General features: G+C 34.0%; 1 protein-coding gene across 1 annotated transcript in view; it reads right to left on the minus strand.

Moving 5' to 3' along the window:
* Window positions 1-897: 897 nt before the first annotated feature.
* The window catches only part of STPG2 (sperm tail PG-rich repeat containing 2), a 542222-nt gene continuing 522263 nt past the window's right edge, over window positions 898-20856 (minus strand). Inside the window, exon 11 of the mRNA XM_030919072.1 lies at window positions 898-1139. Within this exon, the coding sequence (XP_030774932.1) occupies window positions 1056-1139 (84 nt within the window). The 3' untranslated portion in view covers window positions 898-1055. The remainder of the gene's footprint in view (window positions 1140-20856) is intronic.

The raw sequence follows: 20856 nt of genomic DNA on the forward strand, positions 1-20856 counted from the left end.
TGGCTGCATATATCTGTGCCTAATACATCCATATACTCTTATACATACCCTCATGATAAAATACATACAGTAGCATATACAGTGACACTGTATGGATTCAGGTTTTCTCAACAAATATTTATAACATATTAATTAATAAAGTTGAGAATGAATGTGCCAGTCTGGGAAATGTTACTTACTGATTTGTGGGCTATGTAAATCCTACTTGATAATTAGTAAAAATCTCAGAATGGGGAGGAAACAGTAAAACATAGAAAATATGTTCCTCTTTAACACTGGATTGAGGGAGATGAGTGTCCACTGTTAGAGTCTTAGAAGGCAGTCTTCTAAGACAGTTTCCTCCCATCTGTATTTACAACAACCTTGAGTGTGGGCTGGACCTGGTGACTCGCTCTCAAGGGAAAAGGTGAATAGGATCTCACTTCCAAGAATACATTAAAAGAAAGCCTGACTTCACTTATCAAATTCTTTCTGGCTCTTCTCGCTCACTTCCATGAGGGAAGCCAGCTGCCTTATTGTATGCTATTCTATAGAGAGATCCACATGTCAAGGAACTAGGACAACCTCCAGCCAACAGCCAAGGAGAAACTAAAGCTTCAGTCTGACAGCCCGTGTGGAGGTGAATCCCGCCCACTGGAAGTGGCATTCTTCCCCACCACCTCCATGTGACTGAGCCTAGGAGACACCTAGATTGCAGCCTTGCAAAAGACTGATCCAGATGACACAGCTAAACTGCACCTAAATTCCTGGAGCAAAGAAACTATGAGATAATAAATGTTACTTTAACATTTAATAAATGTTAATATTAATATAACATTAATATAAGATAATAAACATTGGGGTAAACTGTTAAACAATGACAGATAAATAATACAATATGACTTTTTAAAGAATTTTGTCTTAACATGGTTTATTTCTCCGTGGTTGTGTCGTATAGTCACTAAAGCCTGAGCAAATGCCTGAACAATTGAAAATTATGCTTTTATTACTCCTAGATTTGGAATAAATTTTGTTAAAACGACTAAGAAATAAACTGACTTCCATGAAGTTGTTTTTTAAGTTTTTGCTATATATTTATGCCACATTATATCAGCAGCCATTTCACCAATGAGATTTCCTTTCTTTTTCTCCTGGGATATCTATTTAATAACAATGAGGAAAAAAAGAGGAAAACATCTACTTACAAAAATAAAAATAAATTTATCATTTAAACATTACCAAAGAATAACAATTCTTACAAAATTATAAGTTAAATATATAAAATGATATAATCTACTTACATTGATAGAGCTCGTCGTATTACTTCATTAAAAAATTAATTAAATGTGTTGTGAATATAATCAATATTAATTTTACATCTAAGTCTAGTACTTTTATTTTTTATTTCAAGTAGGATTGCTGTGCACTTACTTCCTTGTAATAGTCTGTTGCCTGTGCACTTACTTCCTTGTAATAGTCTGTTGCCTAGGCCCACACATGTAGGAAACAGCATCAAGTGTGTGAAGGTCAGGCATTCCTACCCTAATAGGATATGGCTTACTTGGTGTTTCTATTTATAGATGAAACTGTTTCAAGTCAAACCTTTCTACAATCCCTTTTGTTCTTTATTTGTCCTCTGAAATGTGCAAAAGCTGTTCAGCTTCAATTAATTTCCTGTTTTTTTTTTTTTTTTTGACTAAAGTATGACCTCACTGACTTTGTCCTAACTTTCTGATTTCCAGAACATTGGTTATTTTGCACTGATTACTACAGTATATTTAACCTTCAATTTTCTTTTCTACTCTGGAGTTTTGACCCATTCGGTTTCAGCTCCTGCCTAAGTTATCTTACCTGTAAGTATTTTATGCTATTTCCAATTCCTAATGTCTTTTTGACAAAAAGATCAAAATATTTTAACCAACACTTCATTACTCAATAACAAATATTTAATAAATATACAGTAAGAGCCTACTGTATGCAAAGCATTTTCAATTCTTTAATTTCCTTGCCTTTTCCTTCTCCAACCTTCCTCAACTGATCCAAGTCATTTGTCCTCCGCAAGTCTCAATCTTTTCTACTTAGTAGACAAATCTGAATGGTAGGGTGATCATATTTAAACAGTGTCTGCTCTCATTGATCAGGCCTTATTATCTGACATCCTCCCAGACTACAGATTATCATGCTGACCCTTAGGATAATTTATACTCCAAAGCAGTGTAGTACAGTGGAAATTGGTCTTGGAGGCAGAAGAGTCTAAGTCAAAATTCTTATTCCAACATTTTGGAGTTATGACATCATCAGAAAACTACTTTGTTTCGTAACTATGATATAGTACCCTTCTCTGCTGAACTATAACTAGGAATATCGGCTAAATAGAAAATCTAATGTGCTCTCTCATCAAACATATTGTAAAACTTTGTGTACAGCCACAAGACTATCTCCTTTCCTTCTTGGAGTACTAGAAGTTTCTAGACAAGGGTAAATAAATCTCATGTGAAGAACATGACTGTTGAATGAGACTCCATGCCCTTTGACAGAGGGAAAGAACTAGGTACTCTTTGTAAATGCAAGGGAATATTTTAAAAGAGAGGGCTTATCAGACACTAGAGCAATGAAAATATGTTCCTCTTTAACACTGGATTGAGGAAGATGAGTGTCCACTGTTAGAGTCATAGATCTAAATTCTCCTTTTGTCCATTTACAAGAGAAGAGAGAAGTAGCCTTAGGCAAAAATCAAAGTAAAACAAAACAAAACAATGAGAAAGCATGAATCCAGAGATTCAACATCTGGTAGCATGGAACATTCGTTTCAAAAGAGCCAGTACAACATAGTAAAGAAGATCAGAGACTTCTACTCAAAATGTATTCACAGAAGGTGACAACACGAATGAGTAAAATTGAGGGGAGGGAACTACTCAGGAAAGCAAATCTATAGGGAAATGCGTTTGACTCTTTCTTGTCATTAGAAAGAAATGGCCCCTAAAATTTCATAAAATTAAGCCAATCCTTACATAATTTATCAGGCTGGATTTCACACTATTTTTATTGCCCCATATCCCAAGTCAATAGCTTACTTAAAGGTAGTCATAGCTGTAATACACACACACCCTTTAATTATATATCTGTTAAATTAAAACTGTACTGAGAAACTATTTCTCAACTACCAGACTGGGAAATTTTAAAACCTGAACAGTATATACTGTTGGTGAGACAGTGTGGAAATAGGCACTCCCATATATTTCTGGTGAGAATGCAAACTGGTACAATCCTAAAATAGAGGAATATATATATATATATATATATATATATATATATATATGGAATATATAAGGGAATATATATATATATATATATATATATATATTCCCTTTCTCCTCTCTCCCCATAATCTGACTTTCAGGAGTTTATCCTGAACATATTAAGCCTACAATAAGAAAAGAGATTTGCACAAGGTTATTAATTTCAGTAATATTTACAATTGCAAAATACTGGGATGTCCAAATATAGGAAAGTGGTTAAATAAGCTATGCTGAATTTACACATTGAAGTTCTATGTAGCTATAAGAAGAGTAAGGAAGATTTCTATGAATTGATATGGAGGGTTCTTCATTAACATGTGTAAAAAATCAAAGGACAAAAGATATATTATGTGTTATATATAGATAAAATAAAGAATAAAAGATATACTGCATGTTGTATATGTGTATAGCATATGTATATTATGTGACCTTTGTGTAAGGAAATAGGAGCAAAAAAATATATAGATGTATATGTGCATTTAACAAAAGAAACTGAAGAATGATAAACCAGAAATTAAGAACTTATTTACCTACAAAGAGTAGGAGTCCTATTGAACCAGGTGGAAAAGGTTGGAGTGAATAAGGTTTCTCTAAGTAAATACTGTTGCATAGTTTTGACTCCTAGAAGTATATCAGTGTTTTTCATATTAGGAACACAGTGGATGCAAACAGTGACAAATGAAGCAACTTTCATTTCAAATGAATAACACAGCCACACTGAGAGGGAAAAACAAAAACATAAACAAAACTAATCCCCAGTGTTTGAACATACTTAAAAAAATTAGTTCAAAGAAAAAGGAAACATAAATAAATTATGAACTCTTCTTAGTAGGTTGTTTTTTATTTTTCTTTTTCACAAACATATTGGGTATTACAATTCTGAAACTTGTTTTGTGCATGGTACTGTTGATAAAGTACCATATATACAACAATAAATGTGTTGATTTCAGGAGATGGTTAAGCAAATGAGTAAATGTGTTGATGTTACATCTCACATTGGAAAAATCAAGTTATGAGTATGCAATCATGGAAAAATCAACTTATGAGTATGTAATAGTGGAATGGAGAAAGACAAGAGCCCTGCAGTGGGTATTCATGTGATTGGAGACAAGTACTGACATATATATGTGTGTGTGTTTGTGTGTTTCTCCCTCTCTCTCACACACACACACTCTGCTGAGAGGGCTGGAAACAACCATACATACTGCAGTAGCAATGAGCACATTTAGCACCCAGATCTTAATTTCTAAATACCATTACCCACTAAAAACCAAAGGAACAAAGAGCAACAATAAATAAAAATAATTTTAAAAAAGGCTCCCCAAACGAATTACTGAGTCCAGAACTTGAGCAAGGAAGATACAAAATGATCCCAAACATTCTCTTGTACCAGAAATTACATGCCCAAAAAGTTCTAAAAACAAACAAACAACAACAAATAATGACGGGTAGAGGCAGGTCAAAAGATCCTAGGAGTTATTTGAAGGTGTTAGCATGGCCAAATTTGAATGAACATCAATTTCTTTTCTTTTCTTTCTTTTTTTTTTTTTTTTTTTTGCAGTTGTTACTAGAAAGGGGTAGCAATCCAGACCCCAAGAAAGGGTTCTTAGACATTGTGCAAGAAACAATTTGAGGCAAGTCCATGAAGTGAAAGCAAGTTTATTAAGAAAGTAAAGGAATAAAAGAATGGCTACTCCATAGGCTAAGCAGAGGCATGGGCTGCTCAATTGAGTATACTTGTGGTTATTTCTTGATTATATGCTAAACAAGCAGTGGATTACTCATGAGTTTTCTGGGAAAGGAGTGGGCAATTCCTGGAACTGAGGGTTTCTCCCCTTTTTAGACTATATAGGTAACTTCTGGACATTGCCATGGCATGTATAAACTGTCATGGTGCTCCTGGGAGTGTCTTTTAGCATACTAATGCATTATTATTAGTGTATTATGAGCAGTGAGGACAATAGGATGTCACTTTTGTCACCATCTTGGTTTTGGTCAGCTTCTTTGCTACAATCAATTTGATCAGCAATGTCATTACGACCTGTACCTTGTGCTGACCTCCTATCTTATCCTGTGACTAAGAATGCCTAACCTCCTGAGAATGCAGCTCAGGTCTCAGCCTTAACCTAGCCCCTATTCAAGATGGAATCGCTCTAATTCAAAAGCCTGTGACATAGTGATGGATTAGAATCAACTGACTATAACAGAAATCCATTAGTTCATACTGATAATAAACTGATAGTAGATTAACAAATAAAGTGTAAAGCAGGGCTCTTCTTTATAGTAAATAGGTAATAATACAATTGAAATTAGTGGCAGAGTTGGAAAAGATTTTATTTGACAGCCATTATATTAAGGATTGGAGTGGACAAAAATCATCAATTGATGTTAAATATAGGTAAGGAAAGGTTAATGAGGAACAGAATATTTATACAGTCTCAAAGTATCTCCCTATGAATTATTAATTATAAAAGGAAATGATATCTATACAGTGGAGAAAATGAGCAAAATTTTAACCAAATGATCAAAATTAATCTCATCAATAAAAGACAAATAGTCATTATGTGCCTCTGTATGTAATATATCCTGAAAAGTATATATATTACTTATATATTATTCCAACAAAAAGTACATAATCGATGCTAATCATGAGGAAATACCAGAAAAATCCAAATTGGGAAACATTTCTCAATTTTTTAAGGATTGTCACTGTCATGAAAGACAAAGCCTCTTTCAGATTAAAGAAAACTAAAGATACATGAAAACTAAATGCAGTATAAGATCCTGGATTGAATATTGTATTTCCCAAAAATGCTTCAAAGAACATTATTGTGATAACAGACAAAATTAAAGTGTGAATTATTAATTACCTAAATCTATTCTATCAGTATTACATTTTCTAAATTTGATAGATAAGCTTGGTTTTATAATACATGTAGCGCTATTCTTTGGAAATGCACACTAAAATTTTAAGGCATTGGGGTGGTATGATGTATACAACTATGGGAAGTCAGGATTTACTTCCCCAAAATAAAAATGATTGTTGAGCTGAAGACAACTAAGAAGAAGACACAGGAAATCTCTTTGCCCTTCCTCAATTTGCCTAAAAGCAGGCCAAAGATAAAAAATATCACTCTCTACTCTAGCTATCCCACCTCACTCTAGGTATTCTAGATTTGCAAAAACACAGTATTTTTTCCTGCCCTGAATCCCACTGCTACCAGGGGGAACAAAGGTTAACCAGTGAAGACAATTTTGGAGTCTTATGGAAATGGAGATGGTACAGAGGAATCTGCATTAACAAGGTTTACTAACTAACCTTTATCTGCCATTTATTAGCCTTCCCACAAGTTGCTGCCTCTACAGAGTCAGTTCTTTTCCTTTGATTTCTCACTTCTCTAAAAATTTGCTATTTTTTTGTTGAAGATGCTATGTAAACTGGAATCAAAACCATCTGAGAACTACTCATTCCTTGGGTGTCTTCTGCATATCTGTTAAATATACAAATTTTTAAACTTCTGTTTGTCTTTTTTGTGTTAATCTGTCTTTTGTTACTGGGGTTCATTTCAATCCTATGGGGTTTATTTTTCTCCTACACAACTTAATCTCAACTGGTTTCAAAAACTTTCTACTTTTGTTGCCACTTTTCTGTCAAATATTTCAACATAAATGGTTAAAACATTCAATATAACACTAAAGTTGAACTTCTTGGATGGTAGAATATAGTATTTAAATGTAATTAAAATAATTTTAATTATTTTTAAATTTTTATTGTCCCAAATATAAGTATTAATTATTAAAAGTTTGACAGTATAGCACAGGTTAGTATAATTAGTTTTTGTTACTGTGCACATGTGAAATTCAATAGATGATAGCTTTTGATTGAAGCTGGTGGAAGGATTAGTATCCATAAACCAAAAATAAAGTTCTAAGGCTCCCCAACCATCTGAATGCAGCTCCTGATAGCCAGGGCTCTTAAAATTTAACTGTTGTGGGGTGAGGAGAAGGGGGAGGGATAGAATTAGGAGATATACCTAATGTAAATGACAAGTTAATGGGTGCGGCACACCAACATGGCACATGTATACATATGTAACAAATCTGCACGTTGTGCACATGTACCCTAGAACATAAAGCATTAAAAAAAAAAAAAAAATTAACCCAAGAGACTGTTTCAGGCCATGAAGGGAAGTGGAGGTTGAACACACCTCATTACACCTCTACTGCGCTAACATCAATATAGACTTTAAGTCTGATAAGAAACATTTTACAACCTATTCTCTCTGAAGCCTGCCAGCTAAAAGTTACATCTACTTTGTAAAACTTTGGTTTCTACCACCTCTTATAGCAACCCAGACATTCCTTTCTATTGATCCTAGGTCTTTGGATCCACTCAACCAATTTTCAATCAGAAAATATTTAAATTTACCTGTAGCCTGGAAGTTCTTGTCTTGAGCTGTCCCACCTTTCTGGACGAAACCAATGCATTTCTTAAAAGTATTTGATAGATGTATCATGCCTCCCTAAAATGTGTCAAACCAAGCTGCGCCCCAACCACCTTGGGCACATGTTCTCAGGACCTCCTGAGGGTTGTGTCATGGGCCATGGTCATTCATATTTGGCTCACAATAAATCTCTTCAAATATTTTACAGTTTGACTCTCTTCGTTGACATATCTTTTGGCTTTTTCTGCAAGTAAATGTATGATGTTGTCACCAAGCTTATTACTTGATTAGTAAATATCCAAGGTATATATCTACATTCTTTTTAAGTCCTGGACTTCACCATTTGCTCCACAATGGTGTGGAAAATTAAGTGAAATAATCTCTCAAAATGAAGTTTTGTACACTGCTTGAATAAAATGCTTTCTGAACATTTTTAAGGTTCTCATCAGACTATTGGTCTCAACTATATATTTTATTTCTAATGCTTTTGCATGCACTTGCTTGTTTACATAATCACTTGTCTGCATTTCAGTTTTCATTTGATTCATTTTTTCCAGTATGATCATGGAGTAAAATGGCAGGAGGATCTGTGGACTGTGTATCATGTAAGAAGTATCTGTACTCTCAAGGTACAGCCATTTGGTTACTTCAGCAGTTTCCAGCAAACTATTTTCTCTGTTAGTAACCACTGCTTATTACTCATTCAGGTCATCACAGATTTGTTAAGATTTTCTCTTTCTTTCAAGTAACCTTTTTACATGCAGCAGCTATTATTATTTCTTAGCTGAAGATCTTGTATAAGTTGAACATCTCATATAAGAACCGTTTCTGAAATCTCTAACGTCATGACAAAATTTCAAAATACAAAGCACATTCTAAATGACATCGTGTATGTTTATTTATATTTGAAAATGTATCTTTGCTTATTAACATAAGAGAAATATCACGCCTTATTTATGCAAATGATTGATAGTATGCTTTTGTATACCCACATGATACCATGACTACTACTCACAGGTAAATTCAAGGATGTCAGAAATAACTTGGAGTCAGCATTTGCCCATTCTGTCCTCCAAACTGTAAGACCTGAAGTTGAAGGTGAATAGTACCTTTAGCACTGAACACTAAAACAGAATTCCAATTCCCATTCATTCCGGGTTTATATGGATATCAAGGTGAAACACACTTTAAATAGGAGAAATAAGAAAACATGATTGGTATTAGAGATGATAATTTTTTTATAAATTTTACCTACTATAAATCAAATTCTTATGTAAATTAATGCAAAATGAATTCAATAGGCTTTTAACAAGTTTTATCCCATTTAGAGTTAGGTATTTGATCTTTAACACTAGAAAAATCCTCTGGGTAATTTGTAGTTGTTAAGACAGAAGCCTAGTTTGTTATCATCCCTCTGCAGCGGCTTAATAAAAATGCCTCAGACATTTTCTGAGCCTAAATACAATGTGCATTTTCATTCTTCTATGTGGGTAATTTTAAATTTTCTTGTTTACTTCAAGTTTCTGAATTTATTATTTTTCTATAATTCTTCCTAATTTCTATAGCAAACTGTTTTTTATAATTGGAAAAGAACTATACACATTATATAAAACTTACTTTCATAAAATGAAAATTGTTATATGTATTGTAAAATAAAAACTATAGCTAATATAAGGCTTTAAATAAGTTCTACAACTCAATAGCATATTTATTCACCCAAACCGCACAAGTAACAGACCAGTTCTGTCAATTCTGTCAGATGCCTAAAGTCAAATAAAACAAGAGATAGCTTTAAATCACCATGTGTGAAATCTGAAGAGAAAAGGAGGAAAAATTCAGTGTTAGCTATAAAGGCTGCATGGCAGAAACGAGTCTTTATTATATATTTATTATTAACATAGCAATCATTTTAAATTATAATATAAAGAAAAAATGGAAATATAAACAAATTTTAAAGTTTTGAACTTTAAAATTGAAATTGTCTGCAATGCATTCTTCTATGAGGAGAAAAAGACAATTAAAACAATAGTATTTGAAACATAAATGAATAAATTTTAAAATGTCCTGAATATCTATGTATCCACATATATTAATTATCATTTTCTTCATCTACAGGAAGCATGGCTTAGTGGAAATTATATAGCATTATGAACCAATGCGGTAGGCCAGGTCTCACTAACAGCTCAACAGGCAGGCCTCTATGACAAATGTTTTGGCCCTGACTGAGTGGTTAAGTTAAATATTAAAAACTGATAGAGCCAGTGCCCTTATACAAAGGCTGGAATGTAACAAAAGCCCACCAAGAGTTTTGTCTAGGCTTTTCCTGGGCCATGACACATGACAGGATAATGAAGGAATTGTTAACAGGACCCCTCTAGGATTAAACAAGCTTTATTATGGATCTGAAGAATCTTCCATTTGCCATGGAAGGTAACACATTTACTAATTCCAGGGATTAGGACATGGATAGTTTTGAGGGGCCTTTATTCTACTTATCACAGGGTATTTCATGTGACTGCAGTTGAGGAATATAATTGTTAATCTCTAAGAAATAATAATTATGTGTTTAAATAAACTCATGAAACCCTCTGTTAAAAAATGTCACTTCTAGAGAGCCGAAGTATACAACTATTGTAGAAGGGAAAATATTTCTTTTTTTTTTTTTTTTTTTTTTTTTTTTTTTTTGAGACGGAGTCTTGCTCTGTCACCCAGGCTGGAGTGCAGTGGCCAGATCTCAGCTCATTGCAAGCCCCGCCTCCCGGGTTTACGCCATTCTCCTGCCTCAGCCTCCCGAGTAGCTGGGACTACAGGCACCCGCCACCTCGCCCAGCTAGTTTTTCGTATTTTTTAGTAGAGACGGGGTTTCACTGTATTAGCCAGGATGGTCTCGATCTCCTGACCTCATGATCCACCCGTCTCGGCCTCCCAAAGTGCTGGGATTACAGGCTTGAGCCACCGCGCCTGGACTGAAAATATTTCTTTCTTCACCCATTGCAAGGTTCATGGTTGACATATCTGAAATAAAAGACAGATCGACAAGAGGAAAACATACAAATTTATGCAATATAACTTTTATGTGACATAGAAACCTTCAGAAATAAAGATAGAAAAGACCCAGAGAAAATAATGTATCTTTATAGACAGTTGTAAAAAAAAAAAAGTATGATTGGCAGACAAAAGAGTATGACTTAATGATAATAAACTGAGGGGAACTCAGCAAGCCCTTATGGTTCAGATTCTTTTTGGAATCTCCGTGTCAAACTCCATCTCTCTGGGTATAGGACGGAAACTTGTCATATGAAGGTCTTTAGGAGAAGAGAGGGATTACAACAGAGAGTAACCTTCCCAGGTTTTATGGTTTGCTTCAGGGTGAAAGGGGCTGGGAGAATTCTAGTTTTCATGATCCTTTTCAGGAAAAAAGTGGTGGGAGGAGGTCAGAAAGACCTTTCTGCTTCTGTGGATTTTTTTTTTTCCATTTTTAAATTTTATTTATTTATTTATTTATTTTTTAATTTTTAAAATTATTATTATTATACTTTAAGTTCTAGGGTACATGTGCATAATGTGCAGGTTTGTTACATATGTATACTTGTGCCATGTTGGTGTGCTGCACCCATCAACTTGTCAGCACCCATCAACTCGTCAGCACCCATCAACTCGTCATTTACATCAGGTATAACTCCCAATGCAATCCCTCCCCCCTCCCCCCTCCCCCCTCCCTGTGATAGGCCCCAGTGTGTGATGTTCCCCTTCCCGAGTCCAAGTGATCTCATTGTTCAGTTCCCACCTATGAGTGAGAACATGCGGTGTTTGGTTTTCTGCTCTTGTGATAGTTTGCTAAGAATGATGGTTTCCAGATTTGTAACTTTCTTTCGGGTTAAATGATTAAGTATGCTAAGATGCTGTATTTTGGGAGAGTGTTTCTTGCGTCCCACTTCATCACTATTTTAAGAACTCTAAGAAGTTTCCAATGTATATGTAAAAAATTTTATTTAATAGTTAATCTTCAAAGAAAAAAGAGAGAAGTTTCAAATAAGGACAATCAGAAATGACCAAGGTGAAATTACAAAAAAAATCACATGGAAATATAAAAGATCCTCAGAGACTATTATGAGTGTTTCTATGAATTACAAACTAGACAATTTAGAAAAAAATAAATTAATTTTGGAAACACACAAGCTCCCCAGACTGAATCAGGCAGAAATAAAAATCCTGAACAGACCGCTAATGAGTTCCAAAATTGCATCAGTGATTAAAAAAAAACCTATCAATGAATAAAAGCCCTGGACCAGATAGACTCAGAGCCCAATTTTCCCAGACATACAAAGAAGAGCTGGAACCAATCCTTTTGAAACTATTCCGAAAATATCAAGGAGGAGTGATTTCTCCCCAACTCATTCTACAAAGTCAGCTGATCCCAAAACCTGGCAAAGACACAATGATAAAAGAAAACAACAGGCCAATATCTAAATCCTCAACAAAATACTAGCAAACCAAATGTAGCAGCACATCAAAAAGTTTATGTACCAAAATCAAGAAGGCTTCATTCCTGGGATTTAAGGTTGGTTCAACATATATGAGTCAATAAATATGATTCACCACATAAGCAAAATTAAAAGCAAAAACCACATGATCATCTCAACAGATGCAGAAAAAGCTTTTGATAAAATCTAACATCCTTTCATGAGAAAAACCCACAACAAATGGGGCATCAAAGAAACATACCTCAAAATAATAAGAGCCATATATGACAAACCCACAGCCAACCACAGAGTAAACATGCAAAAGCTGAAAGCATCGCCCTTAAGAACTAAAACAAGACAAGGATGCCCACTCTCAACACTTTCATTTGGCATAGTACTGGAAATCCTAGCCAGAGCAATCAGGCAAGACAAATAAATAAAAGGCATTTAAATCAGAAAAGAAGATGTCAAATTATCTCTCTTCACTGACAGTATGATTCTATACCTCAAAACCCCTAATGGCTCTGCCAAAGAGCTCCTAGAACTGATGAATAACTTCAGTAAAGTACTAGCACACAAAATCAATATATAAAAATCTAGCATTTTGATATAGCAATAAAGTTTAAGCTGAGAGTGCAATCCCATTTACCATAGCCACATACACACACACACACAAATCTAGAAATATATCCAACCAAGGAGGTGAAAGTTCTCTATAAGGAGAGTTACAAAATACTGCTGAAAGTAATCACAGATGACATAAACAAATGGAAAACATTCCATCCTCATGAATAGGAAGAGTCAATATTGGTAAAATGGCCATGCTGCCAAAGGCAATTTACACATTCAGCGATATTCCTATCAAACTACCAAAGTCATTTATCATGGAATTAGAAAAAAAACTATACTAATATATATGGAATGAAAAAAAAAAAAAAAAAAGCCCAAACAGCCAGAGTAATCCTAACAACACAGAACAAAGTTGGAGGCATCACATTACCTGACTACAAACTATACTACAAGGCTACCAAAACAGCATGCAACTGACAAAAACAGGCATATAGACTAATGGAAGAGAATAGAGAACCCAGAAATAAAGCCACACACTTAGAAAAAGTTGACAAAAATAAGCAATGGGGAAAGGACTTCCTTTTCAATACATGGTGCTGGGATAACTTTCTAGCCATATGCAGAAGAATGAAATTGACTCCTATATACCATCATCTAAATAAATTAACTGAAGATAGATTAAAGACTTAAATTAAAGACCTAAAACTATAAAAATCTTAGAAGAAAACCTAGAAAAAACTCTCCTGGACATTGTCTTGACAAAGAATTTATCACTAAGTCCTCCAAAGCAACTGCAACAAAAATGATGATTGGCAAGTGGTAACTCATTAAATTAAAGAGATTCTGCACAGTAAAAGAGACTATCAACATAGAAAATATACAACCTACAGAACAAGAGAAAACATTCACAAATGAGGCATCTTGCAGAGGTCTAGAGTCCAAAATCTATAAAAAACTTAAACAACTGAACAAGTAAAAAGCAAATAGCCTCATTAAAAACTGGGCAAAGGGCATGAACAGATACTTCTCAAAAGAAGATCTACCAATAAACATATGAAAAATGCTCATTATCACTAATCATCAGAGAAATGCAGATCAAAACCACAATGACATACCATCTTACACCAGTCAGAATGGCTATTACTAAAAAGTAAAAAAATAACAGATGTTGGTAATGCTGAGGAGAAAAGGGAACACTCATACACTGTTGATGATAATGTAAATTTGTTCAGCCACTGTGGAAAGTGGTTTGGTGATTTCTCAAAGAACAAATATTAGAAATGCCATTCAACCCAGCAATCCCATTACTGGGTATATAGCCAAAGGAAAAGAAATAATTTTCCAAAAAAATCACACGCTCTTTTATGTTCATTGCAACACTATTCACAATAGCAATGTCATGGAATTAACCTAGGTATCCATAAGTGGAGGACTGGACACATAAAATGTGTTACATATACACTATGGAACACTAACGGCTGTAAAAAATAAAATCACACTTTTTGCAGCAACATGGATGCAGCTGGAGGCCATTATCCTAAATGAATTAACCTAGAAATAGAAAACCAAATACCGCATGTTCTCAGTTGTGGTAGCGAAATATTGGGTACACACGGACTTAAACAGGGTAACAACAGACACTGGGACTATTAGGAGAGTGAGGGAGGAGGTAAGGACTGAAAAACTACCTATTGGGTATTATGCTCAGTATGTGGGTGACAGGATCGATCATACCCCAAACCTCAGCATCACACTATATATCATATAACAAACCTGCACATGTATTCCTGAATCTAAAACAAACATATAAAAATAAATAGTTCATCTTTTTCTTTCTTTTCACACCTATTAACCAGGACAGATTTCTCTTAACACTAAGTATAAAGTACTTAACTAGACTATTTTAATTGTTAATTGTTAATTTCAATAATAACTGTCAGTAACATATACAATACAGTTAATAATGATCATGGATGTTCAAAAATTATAATCCAAAATATACTAAAGGTCCTCAAAAAATAAAGTTATTATCTTTGCAAACATATATCCGTTTTCAGAAATTCATAGAATTACAAACTGGCAAGAAGACACTACGAATATAACACACCTCCTGTTAGATTTAATTAACATCTCAATTTAGTTTACCAAAGGAAAATAATTTATCCTTTCTTTTTTTTCTTTTTTCTTTCCTTTTTTTTTTTTTAGATGGAGTCTCTTATGCTGTCACCCAGACTGGAGTGCAGTGCTGTGGTCGAGGCTCCCTGCAACATCCACCTCCCAGGCTCAGGTGATTGTCCCACCTCAACTTCCGGAGTAGCTGGGACCACAGATGCGTGCCACCACTCCCAGCTAAATTTTTGTAATTTTGATAAATATGGGGTTTCTAGTGAGTGGACTGTTTTACTGTTTTCTATGACCAAATTATGTGGCCTGAAGAGGAAGTCATAGGAAGTTTTGATATGTAGCCAACTGAGAAGAAGTAGTGGGTATCCTGAGGACCCAACACTCCAGTTGCATCTGAAGTAGGGAGCAGTCTTACAGAACTGAGCCCTTAATCCATGGAATCTAAAGCTAACTCCAGGTAGATAATGTCAGAATTGAACTGCGTTGTAGGACACTCAGTTGATGTCTGCACAGAATTGGAGACTTACTTGGTGTGAAAAACAAACCCACACATTGTTTTGTGTTTTTTATTTGTGTGTTTGTTTGTTTCTTTGCTGGAATTATTGGCATGAGCATAGTAGAGAGAAAAACAAAGAGTTTTGGTTTGTTGTTTTTTTCCCCCTTTATCCACATAATAGCCAATTTCCCTGCAATTTTCAACAAAGATTAAACCAAAAAGAAAGGGTTCCAGTAAATATTAACTAAACCCGAAGTTCTAATTATGAGAGTAGCTCTTCTTCTTATAGAAATCCAAAATTAATCTTACCTATATTAAACACCTCGTTACTTAGGTATTGGGTTCAAAGCTATGGCATAGTCAGGCCTCCACTGGCTAGGAACTGAAAATTTTAAAATGTCTGGGAGCAGAATTAATTAAGATTTAAGAATTTTGAAGTTTCCTACTCATTTAGCTTCAAATGAACAATATCAGTGCTATCTAAAAAATAAAAAAACCCATCTGTTTTCAGCTAAGAATTCAATATTAAGTGAGAAAAGAAGAAAGTATCTACAATAATCAATCTTTAAATTGCAATTGACTTCTAGACAAAACACCTACTTCTGCAAAGAACTTGCATGAATTTTTAAAAAGTCAATAGTAATAATCATTAGTTATGGCTATTAAATGATATATAAGTGTGTTCAATGTTGCTTTCCCATTATTAGAAAAGTACATATTGAGATACACAGGAGCTTTATAGTATATACGTGAATACACATAAATACACACACTGAAAATACAAAACATTGTCCATGTGAGTTAAAATGTTAACTATTTTGACTAATTATCCTATTCAGGAAAGTGTCATAAAAATTTTTTCTAAACATCTTACAAAAAATTTAATCTCAAAATTTGAAATACATCCAAATAGGAGTTTTGGAATTAATAAAATGCATTTCTTGTTTGAAAAATTTTCTGCTGCTAAATTTGTTACTTAATTTTACAAGGTAGCCGGGCGCGGTGGCTCAAGCCTGTAATCCCAGCACTTTGGGAGGCCGAGACGGGCGGATCACGAGGTCAGGAGATCGAGACCATCCTGGCTAACAGGGTGAAACCCCGTCTCTACTAAAAAATACAAAAAACTAGCTGGGCGAGGTGGCGGGCGCCTGTAGTCCCAGCTACTCGGGAGGCTGAGGCAGGAGAATGGCGTAAACCCGGGAGGCAGAGCTTACAGTGAGCTGAGATCCGGCCACTGTACTCCAGCCTGGGCGACAGAGCGAGACTCCGTCTCAAAAAAAAAAAAAAAAAAATTTTACAAGGTCCACTTATATTTAAACTCCATTTTAAAATAATCACAAAGTTAAGAATGGATTAAAATTAAATATTGGTGGTGAAACGTCAAAATTCTGGCCCTTCATCTTCTAAATTGGAAGTTGAGACTTAACTTCTGCCGCCTTTACAAAAGAAACAAACTTTTAATTTACTTTTAATTCATGCATTTACTTGCATAGATCGCTCTTTGGCTGTGTTTTAAAGTGTACCACACTAAGGTGATCTATATTCATTAAGTTCATGCTCTGGTCTCCAATAATGGAGCTTGATTTTCTCTCATTTAATCAAATTTATAAAATTTTGCAGACTGAGGTAAACTGTGCAATTAAAAAACTAATTACATTTTACAATTGACCACATCTTTTATTGAAACCACTAATCCCCATAAGTTGTAGACTTATACATATAGCCATCAAAATTAAGTGTTATATATCAACACTTTATTTATCTATCATGAATTATAAATGCCCAATCTAACTGATAGAAAATAGAAATAATGAAAAAAGCTCGAATTGACAGCTTACTTATGATCTTCATCACTCTGGTAAATATATTAACTTTTTCAATGGGTACTTAATGCACTGGTGTGTAATAAACTATACTAATTAACTGCAGTCAAAATAATACCATTCCACATAGCCAATTATTACACTATAAGAATTAGGTAACTCTTCAGCAGCAGTCAAAATGAAGACACTCATTGTCTGTATTTATTGTGTAATAAAGTCATAAGACAGTGTTAACTCACTCATTTTAGAAGATACCTTACCAGAATCATCAGGTGACATACACATGTAATTTATATAATACAAGTTATAATGATTATATAATATAATAATATTATCACTGCTATAGAACAAGACATACAGATTATCTGATAGACTATTACTTAGAATAAATTTTGTACATGTATCTCTAAAGGAAATTTAAAGATTCTCCTACTTACTTACTTGACTGTTTAAGAAGAATCAATCATGAATGGTTTCCTACATAGATTATTAGAATCCATGGTAAACATTTCGCCCTCTCTGTCTCTGTCTCTGTCTCTCTCTCACACACACACACACAGTTATTTAAATTCGTCAAAGAAATACTATTTTAATTACTAATCAAGAAAACTTTCAGCCTCCAAGTAACTACAAACTACTTTAAACACAAAGGAAAGTTTACGACTATAATCCTACTCTATCCTAGCTAAATACTTAATTGCAAGACAACCACCATTTGATGTGGGTTGGGTCAGTTAACAAAATACTTTATTCTCACTAATTCTTCAGGTATGTTGATGAAGAGTCTGATTCATTATCTTAAATACAATTAAGCTTTCACGGAGATACAGTTATTTCAAATAAACATCAAGGTTCATTTTAAAGTCTACTTTGTAAAAAAATATGTGTTCCTTTGGATTTTCCTATGAGTAAACTCAGGTTTTTTTTTTAATAAGAAAACATACAATTATAAATTTTGACTGAAAGTTAAGGTTTTTCATTTATTTATTTATATTTATTTGGATGTAATTGTAATGATGGTTAATTTTTCACTTTTACACTCTAGACCTGTGGTGTCCAATAGAGTAGCCACTAGTCATCTGTGGCTATTTCCATTTAAATGAATTAATATTAAAATAAATTACAAATTCATTTCCTTGGTCACACTAAACACACTTTAGTCGCTCAATGACAGGTAATAAGAAATATTTCCATTCTATCAGACAGTTTTTTTGAGCAATGTCACTCCAGAAGCACCACAAAGAGTGAAAAGATTACAAGCTTGGGCGGTTAGCACTTTTAAGTAACATAACCAAGATTCAAACCCAGGAATACCTCTGGTGTCTCTGCTTTTCCCATTAGCCAACTAGTTTTAGGAAAATTTATAACACTTACTAAAAATTATATTTGGCCCAACTCTGTAGCTACGGAGAACAATGCAGAAATCATTTAAAAGTAGATTAGGCAGTGTAAGTTTAGATTAATGTATATTTAACTAATAATGATGATAGTTACATGTAAGTCTGGACTCAGCCTACTTTCAAAAATAATTTGGAACTATTAATTATACTACAAAATCTAAATATCTAGCATCTTATTGGAACACTTATCATTTAACTCATCAATTGTTTTTAAATTTCACCTTGCTGTTCAGCCAGGAGAAAAATGATTTTTGTAATATTATGGTCAAACACAAATGGGACAGGAGAACTGTATGCTCTGAAACCAGATCCTTGAATTTCTCTTCAAAATAGCTATAATGTGCTTAGAAAATATTCAGAAAATGAGATTATTTTATAAAACATCTGTCAAAGGATCTAAAGTTCCAAAGAATTGTAATTGTATTGTGGCTGATCTGATCTGAAATCTTCACATTATCTTTCCAGCCTGGCCATAAATTCCTGTTTCCTACATCTAGTAGCTCTAGGAATCTTTCCAGTGTCCACAATGGGAAAAAATTATTCCTCTCATTCTGTTCACAGTTTCTAATTATTTTTTATTTGGTCTTATTATTTTATAACTATTTTAAACAGAACTTTAACCTTAAAATAATTTTCTTTTTGCCTAGCATCTGCAGCTACATTCAACACTGGCTCCTGGAACCACCCCCTCTGCCCTAACCCCATCTCCTCCTTCTGGTCTATAGGTCCCCCTCATTATGCAAGAAGTCAGACATTGACTTTAGAACCAATGCTTCCTTCAAATGTCTTCTAAACCACAAACTGCCAATACCTATATAACATGCATATACCTAATCAGTGTATTTGTCAAATACACATTGTTGGTTGAATCAGTTAGTGGATTAGAAAATCAATTCAGTGATAAGTTTGAAAAAATAGTAAACATCATGATGCAATATAGAATAAACTCTTTTGGTAAAAATGTCATGGCAAGCAATAGTGAATGAAGACAAAACTGAGTCAATTCAGTAATAAGTAGAGGATATTATTTTTATTATAATAAAAATTCATTTGCTTATATATTCTAACATTTCTCTTTCATCTGCTAATGATACTCATAATTTTATTTTTCTGATTATGTTTCTGTCAACTATCAATAATTTATTTCTCTGATAAATATGAAATATGATTTCTCAGAAAGAGTACTTTTGAGATATAGGAAAGGAAAAGCCTAAATCAGAACATGGTCCACATAACTGAGCAAAAGATATAGGCTAGAATGATAAGTACATTTGTGGCACAATTATAAGTTCAACTGCTGTATTTACTCAATGCGCCCAAATGCCAGTAGTAATCCTAAAAGCTATCAAAATATAAATTTTAGGTTAACTGACTCACTAGCAAGCTCTATATTATTTACACTGCAGCATGGAGATAAATGAGGTCAGTGCTATGTGAAATGCTATCATAAGCCTGGAGGAAGAAAGGTCTGCAAACTGCCAAATACTATCAAGAATGTGACAATTTCCTGATCTTTTTGAACACTGTAGTATGCTTATCAGTAAAACATCCTGGGAAATGTATTTTTTTTGCAGAAACATACAATTCTTGACATTACTGATGAAAATCCCTTTACATTATTACCGTGATTCTACTTGTTAAGCCTTATCATTTGTCAACTTGTAAGCAAATGTAGATCTGATGATTTCAGCTGTCATGGTTTCTTGCCAAGACTGCAAAACTGCAAATAGACTTACAGGAAATTTCTAACCACTAGAAGAAGAGATAAATGTCCAGAGCACCAGTTTGCACAATAGGCAGCTACCAGCTCCACCCCATTATCAACTACAAAAACTTCTAAAGTAGCAACGGAAGAGGTGTTTTTAGGATCCCTCAGAACAAGTTAAAAGAATATCAACTGTACACTATCAGTTAACTATCAGGGCCTTTACAATGCTACACTAAAGTAGAGAACTAGTCTCATCATGATGCAGCCATTAACAGAAATTGAGTTAACAGACCTTTAAAAATTAGCAACATCAAGCCTTCACTTTACAAATTTGGAAAATGTATTTGCTTAACCAAGAGTTCCTGCTATTTTCACATGAACTGACAGAAAAACATCCTAGTGTAATCACTGGTTCTCATAGTCAACTTAGAGTGTAGGAAAAATTATTCCCAGCGCAAAGGGCCATTTAGGACTATTTGGTTGGAGAAAAAGACAGGAAACACTGATGTATTCCAGGGACTCAACTAATGCATAAAAACCCACATAAGG

This window comes from Rhinopithecus roxellana, chromosome 2 (assembly GCF_007565055.1).
Source record: "Rhinopithecus roxellana isolate Shanxi Qingling chromosome 2, ASM756505v1, whole genome shotgun sequence".
Taxonomy (NCBI): domain Eukaryota; kingdom Metazoa; phylum Chordata; class Mammalia; order Primates; family Cercopithecidae; genus Rhinopithecus; species Rhinopithecus roxellana.